The sequence below is a fragment of the Apostichopus japonicus genome, chromosome 12, assembly GCF_037975245.1.
Source record: "Apostichopus japonicus isolate 1M-3 chromosome 12, ASM3797524v1, whole genome shotgun sequence".
NCBI classification, from domain to species: Eukaryota; Metazoa; Echinodermata; class Holothuroidea; order Aspidochirotida; family Stichopodidae; genus Apostichopus; species Apostichopus japonicus.
This window is the reverse complement of record NC_092572.1, coordinates 23,715,671-23,729,894: the sequence shown is the minus strand read 5'-3', so window position 1 is coordinate 23,729,894 and position 14,224 is coordinate 23,715,671. Positions and strand designations below refer to the sequence as shown.

Below are 14,224 nucleotides of genomic sequence, written 5' to 3'. Positions count from 1 at the left end.
AAAAAATTTGCAACATTTTCCTGTATACATACTGTATCACAGCGGTAATGTTGCAAATTTTACAGTATGTAGCATTTTCGAAGGCGCTGAACTTTTATCGTAGAATATAGATTATAAAATTGGCTACAGACAGTGAAAATTTATATCGATAACAAAGTCCTTTATGGCTTTGTTGGTGAAAGTTTAGCACCAAGAAGCCTTAATCATACACTTGAATCACAACTTCTGGGTTACAGCTTCTGAGTTGCGTAACTTAAAAGTATAACATGTGATATCTTTGTTAACTTGTGTTTGCATTGGGCTAGCTGGGTTAGGGTTAACCCTAACCCTATTTTTGACACGGTACCCTTAGGAGAGATCTGCTGCCCCATCGTACATGCCTCTCAAGTGACAAAAAGTTTCCATAAATCACACAAAAAGTAGACCTTGACACGTACTGTATGTACAGAAACTTTTACAGAATTTCTTTTAATGTATCCATGGAAATTTCTTGCGAAATATGAAATTTGATTTGGAAGAAATGGAAAACCAACGATTTGCTACATTCGGATTTCGGACGAGATGGGATGCAGGTGACAAATATTGTGCTGAGGAGCACTAAGGTTATTAGAAACTAATCTTTTTCCTATTAACAAAGGATTTAGAGAATAAACTGGCACCTGTTTCCCTTTGTCTCTATTCATTTCTAATTTTGAACTAAGAATAGAAAACTTTAAAATCACCAACAAGACGCAAAATACCATTTTAAATAATATCTTTCCTTTTATCACTCGGTTAATCCCTTCTCTTAAATTCTGCTATTGCACTTTCTAAATGTACCTAGCCTATGACCTCATAATTTTTTTAAATCCTTATAACACTTCCCCTCCTATCCTCATGCCCTCTATCCCAATCACCACCACCCCCCACCCCCTCTATCCCAGTCTTTTCCCTCAATATCCAATCTCCACAGACCCAATGTGTGCATTTCTCTCTATTGCTATTTCCTACCGAATTAACCAGTAATGTCGTGGAATAATAACAATGAATCTAAGCCAACTGCTGTGTAGAATATCGGAAAATCTGCTACCTGTATATATACAGAAGAAAGAAAGGATAAAAATGTCATTTCTTTCATGAAGGGTTGATGATTAGAGGTAAAATTGTCGAATCAAACATGCATAATTTGTGATAATTGCATGCTTCTAAGGTTATCATGCCATATATAGGCCTATAGTCACTATCTAGGTAATCTGCATATATGGAGTTTGTATTTGAGAGACAGACCTATATATATACAGCATACAGATATATAGAGATATATACTGATTTCTATATGATGCAGGAACAAGGAGGGGGGGGGGGGGTGGAAGTAAAAAAAGCAAAAGCAGTCAACTATGCTGAGAATTTAGAGAAAGGCTTGAAGTCAAAAAGGCTTTGGAAAATCCAAATATATGCCGTTTGACTTCCAATGTAGCTGGTTGTCAAATGGTCTGGTGACTTTAATTCAATTTGTGCTGCTAGCATGCAGGAGAAACTTCAAAATGTTTTTTTTTGTTCTTGATATACATTAATTACTGAAGTATAAACTGCTATCTTCTTTACACTATACTTTCCCCAGGTTCACATATCTTCAACCCAGAATTTTTAGAATGGTTCCCCAAGTTTGCTGCTACCTGGGAAATTCTTTTGAAATTTTGTCACTGGACACTACTACATGGAATTGTTAACAAAGTTAGATACTTCTTTTTGCAGCCTATTAAATTATTTCATACTTATTTTTGTAGCATAAAATAATTGTCAATAACAAATTATGAGGCATTTCTTGCCCCATATTTTGTTGCATGAAACATATCTAAAGGTTCATCTAAATTGAGTCAATCGAGTCTTGCAATATAACCACCTTGCATGGACAATTCCAACGATTCAACAACTCGCAAGCATAGCTAGTGAATTGGAGATATTGAAACAAAGGACATTGGTCATTAAACTAACGAGATCATCTGTTTTGGTTCTTGCCAATTAACCTGTATGTGATTCTACAGTATGTATTCTCCATTGTACCTTATAATGCTCAGTGCATAGAAATGTCTGTTTCTAAAACCCACATACCTTCAATAAAATAACTTGCCACCGACAATAAACTTTCGCAATATCTCTCCTAAAACTGAGACACTGGGTATCAAAGTACAAGAAAGTCATATCTGCTTGAACAATGCTGCTCTAATTGTTGTAATGAGGCCCTGTACAAATGTATACTGAAGCATGTGGTAACAGGTTGTATGTAAACACCTTTAAGGCTGGTAGTAGTTACATAGAGCACACATGTATGTCAGTTATCGACATTACCTCATCACTTTGTTCAGCTATATAGTCATTGTATAGTCCGACCAGATGTTGTCTGTAAACACACCGTAATAGTTTGTAGTGTAATTAACGTAACAGGTTGTATGTATTATGTAAACACCTGAACTGCTTCACAGTTAAATTCTCATATAAATTAACATCAGATGTTTCGTAACCTATCAAAGTACATTCCAACAAGCCGAGCTCTGTACTAGTTACTGTAAATGCTATCTATGTTATCTGTGTGAACATACATTTAGCAACCTTCTGTTTGATAAGAAAGTTAAAAAAAGAGAATAAATCAATATGCAGGTACTGTAGCTAATTGAGCACGTAGTCTGCTGAGAGGCCTAGAGCTTTTATCTAGTTCAAGTTCATTTGTCATATGTGCAGGTTGTATCGAAAAACATTCGTAAAAGTGTAGAAGAGAGAATAATATACATATATTTGAATGATGCTGGAGGGGAACCAAAATCTTCAAGCACTTTGACTATTATAAGCAATCGTCTTTTTTTTTTTTTGTGTAAACGCTGTGTACATTCGTTGTTTCCAACCGGCAGATTTTCTATTTTATGTACAATAGGAACAATGGGGGGTAAGAAAAGGAAAAAGAAAAGAAATGAAAAAGAAAAGAAAAAACCTTTTTTTTTTTTAAACAACTATGCTGAATTATGCAAAAGGCTTGAAGCTTGAAAACTTTTTCTTTATAAAAAAAACAAACTATGGTGGAAAGCTTTGGAAAGTTCAAATATTAGTCATTTTACTTCCAATCATCATTGGCTTAAATTTAGTGCACAGTACCTCCTACAGATAGGAGATAGTCCATTTGTTGTGTGGACTATCAGTTTTCACAGTAGTTTAAACACACTGCCCCCACCCACGTAATATGCAAAAGTATACAGTGGGATAAGAGAGTGCATTGCAATCTGTGCATGATATACATTCAAGCAATCAGTGTCTTAATCTCATGCACTCGTAACTAAATCCTTGTCTCTGTCTTGAAATACTCCAAATGGTCCGGCCGGCCTCAGACCCAGTGGCCTGCAAGCCAGTTTGATACAGAGAGATCATATAAAACCAACTAACCAACGATTTTAATCGTTTGGGAATATCTTCCTAACTGCGTGAATTGGCTACCAAATATGAACAGCGTCGATGGTATCAATTTTCTATATCAGTATAGAAAATTGATATAACTTGGAACTGTGTTTCTCATTTATTTCCTGTCCTCAGTTGCATGGATTTACTGTGATCCTCGCTTACCTGTCTCCCCACAACCTTAGCACTCTCATTCTACCGTGCCTGGAACAAAGTTAACTGGTAAATTTTTCTCAAATCAGTTGCATTGCTTTTCCATAAGTTTAATTAAGTTATCCTTAAAGTTAACATCTTAGTATTCAATTTGAAATGCTACATTTGAATTTTCTTTTGTAGAAAATTGTGTTTACCACATATTCCGACATTGTCCACTTTGATCTACAATGACCTATGACCTCTACACAAGAACAGCTTGGTTCTTGGTTTAAGTTGGTTCCATATGCACAGTATACATAGTTCATCCAAGCTTTAATTTTGGAAATTATCAGAATAACAAGGGTTTCCGACTTTCTCCTCAATAAACCTCAAATGGCCAAAAAAAATGGATAGGTTTAACTATGGATGAGGTGATGTGAGGCTCATTGGCAAGTTGATGGTGTATATAGTGTCTTGGTGACAAATTCAAGTTGATAAATTGATTGCTGATTCAACACTCTTTGGGTTAATATTAATCATTTGAGACTTTCTTTGTGTAAACTTGTGAGAAATACTTGATGATACTTCTAGGTTAAATTTGTTTTTTATTTAGCAACTATGCTACTATGTTAATTTGCAACTATGTATTACGTGATTTATAAATTTATAGTCAGCCCTTAATTTCAATTAAGGAAGTTATAGGTAATTTTTTTTTCAGGGCAAAATGTTAGGAATGGAATCAATTTTGTGATTTAATTTTGTAAAAAGAATTATATCAGTGGCAGACAATATATGACAGTTATCTCGAAGAGAAATTTGAAATTATTCCAAAATGTTAGTTGCAAATCTCATCTCAGACTTATCGTTTTTTCCTTGACTGGTCGATTGAATCTAAAACTGTTTTCAATGAGGATTATCTGGTGTGCTGAAAAAGAAGACATCTTCTATTTTGTATCTTTGCTCGGGTGCTGAAAACTAAGCCCTTGCAACTTGTAAGTTGACTGACTATAAAGTGACTATGCAGAGTTACTGGTCACTGCTACTGTTATGTAATTACCATCAGTACCAGTTGACAAGTGGCTTAAAGTATTCTTTGTCTATCTCTCTCTCTCTGTCCCCCAGATAATTACTCAGAAGTCTTAGCACATGTACTCCCTGAGCGTTAGGATTTCTAAAGACCAATGGTTATTAAAGTTCAACACTAATAAGAAAACCATCAAGGCATGGTCGATTTCCCTTTCATAAAAAAAAAATTAGCGTTTCTGATCGATGAAAAGCGCTTAACTCTCCTACCTTTACTCAAGAAGTGCATCATAATTTTAAATGGCCTGTGAAATTGAATTAGCTGATATTTCTTCACAAGCTTTGGAAATATTCTGCTCCTCCCAATGTGGCTAAATGCTTTGAAAGGAGAAATATACCCTTGCCTTTTCTGCTTAGAGAATACCGCTTTGCAGTACTACGCTCTATTCGAAAGAAGCAACGCCAATTTCTTGAAAACATGTTTCTTTTAACCTTAAAAATTGATTCAATTGTCACCCATGGCGTTTGCTGTTTTGGTTTTGGTTTGGGTACAAGCGAGCCACATATTACATTTCAGCACATTGAACGAACATTTACTACAAGCAGTTCACAATAACCTAAGCAATATCTAGTCAAATTTTTCTTCCGGAAAACCTTTCCGGGCCCGAGAATTTTTGACAGAGAGAGAACATGGATGCATTTGGAATTTGCTGCTAAGTAATTGAGTCTGAATACACAGCGGAGGAACTGAGACAACGAGACCTAGATCTTGCTAAACAGATTACATCTGTGCAGTGGCGTCACCAGACTTTTCAGTCTGGGGGGCACAGGGGGGGCACCAGCATTTGATGGGGGGCACATAGGTGGATACGGATCGCCATCCTGGGGGAGGGGTCTAAGGGGAGGGGGTGCCCCTCTCCCCTTTGGAAAATTTTCGCATACGGAGGATGGGCTAGATACAAAATGCTGCCACATTTGATGCTAAATTCGATCTGAAGATATCTCCAGAAATTGCTATTTTTGAGGTAATGATTTTAACAACGCGCAGAATTTTGCAGAGGATATGAACCACATGCTGTCGATATTATGCCTAACCCTATCAATAGAACCTACATTTGTTGAATTAATGTGTGCATGAGTGCATGACCCCAACTCCTTTCTTGTCCTTCTCGTTTTCTCTTTTAACAAAATATATATATATATTTTTTTACCAACCCAAATCTCAGATGGGGGGGCACTCGGGGGGCACTAGGTTTTCCAGGGGGGGCACGTGCCCCCCCTGGCCCCCCTTGGCGACGCCACTGCATCTGTGGCTGACACTGGCAGTTACTATATATGATGCAAGTACTGCCACACTAGTAACAGTTCTACATCGGAGGGGCAAACCTGGTGCTTTTGTATGTTTTCTGTTCTCTGGAAGTTTTCCCATCAGGAATAACATACTGTATAATATCATTCGTTATCCCTTCCCTGCTCTCTCCTCCCCTGTCCTGTTTTACACAACCAAATGCTTGGCACTCCGGAATTCTGCACCAAGTTCCGAACAATATATCCGAGAGCAAGTGTACAATTCATATTCAGAGCTGGGAATAGTTTAACTTACAATGTGGCTCGCTGAAGTCAGTTTTGAAGCTCCCTAGTTACAAAATGGCCGCCAACACAGTAAGTGTGAACAATAATTAGAAAATACCTGGAAATTTGGGGATATTTTGACTAGTTATTTCACAGAGGGTGTAAGAATATTAGTCTCTACTATGAGGTCACTGCAAAACCCCCGAAGGGTTTATTTCTCCTTTTAGTATTATAGTAAACAAACAATTTAAGCAATGTAAGCTCAGTTGTCATGGTGACATCATTCACACTTAACCTGAAACAAAAGGAGTGGCTTAATTACACTAGTGTGATCTTGTCGTCGTCGTCCAGTATTGGAAAGTTAATGTGAAAATGTGACTTTTAGACCAATTTAATGTTTTGTCAAAATTTCCATAACCACAGGAAGCTATGTACAGTATTAATTAGTGGTGATATTACCTTTCCAGAAGGTGTTTTGAATAGCTGGTTCGCTTATCAACTTTGAGAAAAAAATGACGTTGACGGTTTTAACCTTACACCCATCCTCCTACAGTATCTTTGATCAAAAAGTACAAAAGTACAAATGTCATCGTCATCATCATCAATATCATTATCATTAGTTCATTACCATCATCATTATCATGATGATTATGATTATGTACCAGCATTAATGTCAACTCGCACTGTGAGTCTATTCATCAGCGGGAAATAGAGAACTGAATTTGTTCGTCAGAGTCACTCAAAGGATATCTCTTAATTAAACATTTTGAGCACTTCATATTTCCATGTGCACTTAGTAGTGATGTGTGGAGGCATCATTCATTATGGTTCGTAATATATGATTGGTTCGTAAATTATGATGGATGGTAATTGTCATGATGGTTCATAAATTGTCATGATGGTTTGTAAATTATAAAGCTTTGCAGCTGATATATATGTCATTGTGACTGTTAACATAGTAAAACTTTTTGTGCTTCGTGCTCTAGTTTTTAGTCCAAAATATTGGATATTGATATGTGTGGTGTGCATGTCTTTTTTTATGATTCATATTTTTTTATTCATTTTTTTTTATGTCTTTTTTTGCACGATCAATAGTGCAGATCGCGAAGTGGAAAGTAAGTTTTAACGATATATGTGTTATTTCATATGTGTACATGTTACCATTAGTGTGTCATTTAATGAAAGTGCAGAACATTGGGAAAAGAAATGACTTGCTCTGTTTATGTCACCATGGAAACATGTAAAGAAAAAGGAAGAAATTTTGAATTCCATGCAAAATAGTCACTCTGGCAGAGCTATTACAATGGTTACTATTAAAATAGTTAATTACTCCATTAACCTATTTAAAAGTATTCAAATGTACTACAAAACTGTTCAAAGAGGTACTCCAAAACTATCTTTCACTAAGCCTCCCCTTCCCCCCCCCAAGCCCACCACCCTCAGGTCATTTGGCTCTTCCTTCAATCCCTAATCCATTCTGAATTTTCCTGTCATACTCTAAACTCCCCCCCCCCCCATCAGAGGGCTGAGAGTGTCCCCAATTTCTGACCATTTTCAAACATTACTTGAGTGAGGTACATGGCTCAATTCATCCTATTCAATTTTATGTAGAAACCAGCGAAGGAACATGTACTGTATATATGCATTCTCAAACTTTATCAAATATCAAGTATCATGTGGTTAGGATGTCCGCATATAAAGCAGGAGGCCTGGGTTCAAATCCCGTTGGATGCTGGAAGTTTTTCACTGTTCTTGATTTTCCAACTCACTACAATTTCAGTTATAGACACACACACATATAGGTGAAAATTAGTTGAGACTAGTGACTGGTAGTTGTTACTCAGTTTCACTCGTTGAGTGATCATCAGACAACTCTATATATTGATACTGCAAATGCACACTGTTAAGTTGGAAAAGGTTTTTCATGTCAGAATTTTATCCAATGCCTACATCCCTTTTAATCCCCCCCCCCCAATTCCCTCCCCTTTCTTCCCACATCACCAGAAAAATTGGAGCAGTCAATTCTCTTGCCATGTAAATAACAGGAGGTTAGGAATGTGTACTAGTTTCATGAATTGCATTTTGTTTACTGGAGTTAAATTGAGGAATATATTTGGGCAGCCAATTGTGAACGATTTTGTCTCGACTGTAACAAGACATACTATACATGTACATTACATTGTCTGTATTGTAGAGTCAATGTATACAGCAGCGCACAGTGATTTAAATGCCACTTAGGCAACGTGTCAAAAGCGATAGTTGCAGTGGGCTGTGATCTTCCCGGGCTGCAGCAAAGCAGGCTTAATAAATATAGGGAAGAATAAGGGTTATCTGGGCAAGACACTTGTCTTTGACAAACTACAGAGCACAAAATATCACGTCCCCCACAGCTTCTACTACATAATGCTGTAGCAGCTGTAGCCCCCCCCCCTCCCCCACAGCATCCTACTTTTGGCACAGGGCTCTAGGGAGGACCTTCAGGTGGAGATATCCTGCTTAAGTATGTATGTAAATGAAGCCGTACAGTGGATTGCACAAAGCAGAGTACTTGTGATTGTATCAGTACTCGGAAAACAGAAACGTCGTCGTAATGTGCTTGTTCAAGCAAGATTCATTACCTACCTACATGCATGCTCATCATAATCTTGTCAGGCAATGGACTGCAGTTTAATTGCATAGACTGGGAGCGAGCCTTCCCGTACTGCCTGTCTAGCCTATCTAGCTGTTTGCAGTATATTTGTATTATGGTCACATGTGCATCAATTTTTGGGGGGAATTGTCCATATTGCTGTGGTTACCCCTGTGTATTCCTGTTTGTGTTATGCCTTAGAGCAGGGGTGGGCAACCTACGGCCTGCGGGCCACATGAGGCCCGCCAGTGATTTTTTAGTGGCCCGTGAGATGTCTCAAGAAAAAGAGAAAAAAAACAATCTATTTTACATCATCACAAAAAACGAGCTAGCTTTTTAGAATTTATCGGCACTCATGATGCTGTCTGGTAGGCCTATTATCCCCATTAATTATCAACTGTACATACTGTATTGACATGATATTTAAATTGTGAATAGTGAATACAGATTAAGTACACACACCTATTGCTTGAAAGCCCTCAAAATCAAAGGTTTCGAAATCAACGGCAGGTCATTGGTTAGGTGCGGCCCAGTCAATTTTTTTCACCCATTATATCTGGCCCATTCATTCAAAGAGGTTGTCTACCCTTGCCTTAGAGCCTCAGTCAAGGTCATATGGTTGCAGGTTAACCTTGTTCAACATTATTCAAGAAATCTTTGATTGTAAGTGCTTGCTGCAGTGTACGTGCATTGATACACATCTAGTCAGTTTACAAATTATTGTAAGCATACCTGCATCCACTTTCAACTGTCTGCCATTATGTAGAGCTCCCACCAAAGTATACCTGTATAAATAGGTAAAGAAATTTTAAAATAACGGATAGCTGTGTCACCTAGTATTTACTTCGCGCCTCGCTTACCTGTCTCCACACAACCTTAGCACCTTATTCTACCGTGCCTAGAATGAACTGGTAACCTTTTAACACTGCGTGCCCTCTATGACTGGCTCCCCCTGGTCAATGCCCTTCCCTTTTCATTCTACCATCCAATGTGACAGCATCGTATGTTCTTCGTCTGTTTTTTCCCTGTTCGTTTTCCTACGGAACTGTAGCCGAGGATCTTAGTTCCCCACCCCCCCCCCACGGTTAAAAACTCTGTATGTGCTTTGTGACAGTTGAGTCACATGTTCCCAAATATCATGACCAGAAGTGCTGAAGTGTAGAGTTTTGTACATATTTGTAAAAATACTAAAGTCAACTGTTGAATTTGTTGCAAAATTAAGGTTTTTGTCTTTAGTTTATCATATAACCATATGCAATATACTGCACTGGAATGTGACATGATGTAATATAATGTATTGAAAATGTAACTAGGCAACTAATGTAAAATAAAACAAAACGTCTTGATACTATACCATCTGATAAAGCTGATGAAGCTTTTCTCAAGAACACATTCATTTAGTCGGTCAGATTTGATGAGACTGTATCAGCAGCAGCTCAGCATATCTTTTGAACAGCTTCTGGTTAGTTGCAGTGCAAGGTATGATCACCATCTCGATATATTCTAAGATGCAGGGATGTGCCCGCACTGGGCGGCCTCGCCCAGCACTTAAAATTACCCCCCAGTACTGTCTTAAAAATCGTGAATCCCACCCAGCACTATTTTCATCTAAAATCCCAACATTCCTAACAATATATTTAATATAAATTGTGCCTAGCCTATGACAAAATCATACAGACTAATAATGCATCAGTTATGCATGCTAGAAACATTACTTACGGCTCTCAATCGGTCCCTTGTAAAATCTCTTTGAAACAAACTAATAACTTTTAACAGGTACGTAATATATTTCACTAAAAAAAATTTAAAAAGTAAATTTTTAGCAAAACTAGTGTACAGTATGTGCTTAAAAAGCTACACAAGTGCCAGCATTTGGCATCTGAGCACCTTCAAAAATCGAAAATTTCTCAAAGGGGAGAGGGACACCCACTCCCCCTTAGACCCCTCCCCCAGGACGGCGATCAGTATACCCGGCACTCAGGAAATCCTGGGCACATCCCTGAAGATGGAGTCAAATATTCAAACAAATTCAATTGATGCATACAGTATATAGTGAAATGAATGATTCAGTCTCTCTACTGAATATAAGACATACACCAGCCCTGTCAAAAACAGCCCATCTAGGAAAGCTAATTAGTGACTTTGCTAATTAATGCTAATTAATGACTTTTCTAACCATCGACGACGGAGTTTGAAGTACTTGCAGACCCACGTGTATCAGTTAAATTCAAGAACGAGAGCTTAATTTGCCCGAAGAAAAAACAGGCAGTTTATTAAGCTGCTTTACATTGATCAGACAGTTAGTTGGTTATCTTGCTTTTATTGTATTAATAGCTGCACAAGGTTTTGTGAAGGTCACTGAAATCATTCCTTTGGTATCGATCATAAATTTAGCATTTAATTTTCCATTCTTTTTCTAGTGTTGATGCATCGAGGTAGAAGAAGTACACATTATCAAGAGTAGACAGCTTCTGTAGCAGTTGTAAGTATAATCCATTAACTTGGCCTTCTTTGTGTTCTGACTCTATGCAGTATATATATGTACAGTATAATTTATTCATAATACTGTATGTACAATCTGTGCAAAGATAGTACTTGTTTAATGGATAGGCTGTAATTGAAGGCATTGATTTGTATGTTAGTAAAATGTTTCATACAGTGTTGAAATTACCGGAAGAGTGTAAACTCACTTTTCAGAATCGATTTTAAAACATAATCTTTAAGTTTGTAGTTGATGTGGTGCTGTGTAGTTAAATGTGAATCTTGGTGAATAAATTATAGCTATGATCGGAATATATCGTTTATTCATGACCCTGTCGTGCAAGTAAACAAACTGCATCACTTTGCATTCTTGACAACTGTTCCCCCATAGTTCAACAGATGTTGTTCATATCTTCCTCTTGACGTCACTGTGTCACCATAGCTGCCCTAGTTTCATTGCACATGTACATATATACACACACATGATAGTGATTAGCACCGTGATTAGCATTGTGATTCAACAACTGTTGAATCTCACCACTCTGGAGCTTAGGAGGTAACGTGGTGACTTGATTTGAGGTTTTCAAGATTATGTATGGTATTGACAATTTATCCTTCAATGACTTTTTCATGTTTACTAATTAATAGTACTTAGTTGTTTCCAGTGGTCATTGTCTTAAACTCCAAAAGACACAAAATAGGATTAAGATTCGGCATATTACTTTCTTTCTAATAGGGTTGTGAATGAGTGGAACGGTTTGCCTGAGAAAGTTGTACTTGCAAGTAGTGTGAATGGGTTTAAGAATGCTTTGGACAAGCACTTTAAGCATTGTATTCGGGTCTGAGTGTTTGTGTCTTAAGTTTTTTTCTTCTCCTGTATGGGGACTTTGAGTGTCCCTCCTGATCTTTTTTTTTTTCTACTAAACGAAACTTTACTAAAATATATGTTTGTACTGTATACATACAGTATAAATATATATATATATATATATATATATACATGTATATATGCCCTATATAGTATGGGTCTGAAGAAGGACTGCTTCTTTAGCTCCAACAGTTGCCTTCTTTCTCACGATAACTAAAGTGCCACTCAAGATCTGACATGCGTCATTGTGATAAAAAGCAGTGGCTTAAGGTGTTAAAAACGATCACAATTTCAAAACTTTATTGCAACTGAGAGAGCAGCTAAACTCTTTGATCTCTCTGCCACACATTTGTTGCGTTAAATGTCAATATATGCAGTCTTCCACTCAGTGTACGTATGGAAGATAACCATCTTCAGAAACTCCCATAAAATGAGGCTTGATAGTCCCACAAATTTGATCACAATCACAAAATTGGGAGGCTAAATGGCTTAATTGCCAACCTTTAGAAATAAGGCTCGTAACTCTTCATGAAAGACTGCTGATCGTAAATATTTGTATTTGCGTTGCAAGTTGATCAAGACTTGGGTGAGATGGAAGATGATAAAACCTCCCTCATAGTGAAGTAGGAGGAAGGGGGTGGTTGGGAAGAGGAGGAGAGTGGGAGAAGGGCAGATGGGTAGGCTGGGGAGATGGGGAGGGGTTTAGGAAATGAAAACTGCTGTAAATGGTTCAACTGTTTTCATGTTTCCTTCACATGGATTAAAGGTGGGGTTCCTTATATCCATTTTAATATATCCATTGCCCCTGATTGCACATGTGCATTTTTGTGTGTTTTCAGTGTTTTTTTAAAAAAAATATTTTTGTACAGTATGAATCGGCAATGTCCCACAGTGCACATATAACTTGTCACTTAAACCAGGGTAGAGATAGTTACTTCTAAACTAGCATTAAGAGAGCAATGGATGTTTTGTTTTGGGTGTGTCCATTATGCTGGAGTATCTTGGATAACAGTCCAGACCATTTGGTGATTTTGAGTATAAAAACACACAGGCCTCATCACTCATAAAGAAATTGTTTGTGTATTGTACACAACAAGACTCGGGTTTATATATATATATATATATACAATATATGAAAGAGAGAGAAGAAAATGTCAATAAACTGTGCGTTGTTTTTAGCTAGAGATCCCCATAAAAATATAATAAGAATATTAGTGGCTAGTCGCACTTGAGCGGGTAAATCTACTGTAAAGTCAACCCGTCGAAAATTTGTGGCAGGACAATTTGTGGCTGAAATTTGATAAACACAGCTAGCATATGTGTGTATGTAGACTGTGCTGGTAGTACTATTCAGTGCTGGCGAAATTTGTTAACTTCTTCACACAATTAAGGCATTCAGCCTAAACAGTTGGTCTCACTATACAGTGGAACTTCTAGGCATTGCTTTGTGTTGTGCAGAGACAATGGCAGGGAAAAATGGCAGGGAAAAATGATCAAACTAATAAAGGACAAAGTCAGGTGCATTGTATGCTGCAGCTGCTGCCCCCATTAAGATATTATTGCCATTCACAGAAATCCGTAAGTGCCATATTCCGTCGTATTTATAACACCAAAAAATTCTGCAAAATATTTACAGAGCGAATCTTAATATTTTTCCAATTTTCTGGAACGAAGCAATTTTTTCAGAGTTTCAGATCCATTTAGAGAATCATCAATATGAATGACAATACACTAGATTGCACTTTTTAATTTTTTGTTAATTTTTAATTTTTTTTCTGGAATGGGATTTCAGTGGGCAAGTCAGCACATTGCTGATGTGTAGCAGTGCATATAATGACCTAATTTGGAATAAGGGCATATTTTTAAGAGATTTTTTCGGGTTGTCCCTCGAACAGCCAGGCCTTACATTTTAATTCTCAGTTCGAAAAGCCAATTTGGTCGTCCCCAAGCAATGTAGCAAACTTAACAACTTTAGAGTGATTTATGTACTTGGTTGTAGGAGATATCTATGTGTAGGCTGGGGGTTGAGTGAGGGGGGTGAGGATGGGTGTGGGAAGGGTGGGGAAAGGTGGGGGATGTGTGTATGATACCAA

General features: G+C 37.5%; 2 protein-coding genes across 7 annotated transcripts in view; both read left to right on the top strand.

Annotated features, from left to right (window-relative positions):
- Positions 1–4,910, top strand: part of LOC139976949 (uncharacterized) — a 50,877-nt gene extending 45,967 nt beyond the window's left edge. Inside the window, exon 18 of one of the 2 annotated variants that reach the window (XM_071985854.1) lies at positions 4,572–4,910. In XM_071985854.1, the coding sequence (XP_071841955.1) occupies positions 4,572–4,684 (113 nt within the window). In that variant the 3' untranslated portion in view covers positions 4,685–4,910. The remainder of the gene's footprint in view (positions 1–4,571) is intronic. The other variant, XM_071985855.1, reaches the window with a different exon arrangement.
- The window catches only part of LOC139976955 (thyroid hormone receptor beta-like), a 42,117-nt gene that overhangs the window by 7,334 nt on the left and 20,559 nt on the right, over positions 1–14,224 (top strand). For 3 of the 5 annotated variants that reach the window (XM_071985879.1, XM_071985874.1, XM_071985878.1), the window contains exon 2: positions 11,203–11,264. The exons of 1 other annotated variant lie outside the window; for it this stretch is intronic. The gene's annotated coding sequence lies outside the window, so the exon portion shown is untranslated. Of the gene's footprint in view, positions 1–3,558; positions 3,646–11,202; positions 11,265–14,224 lie in introns of all 5 variants that reach the window. One more of the 5 variants, XM_071985876.1, reaches the window with a different exon arrangement.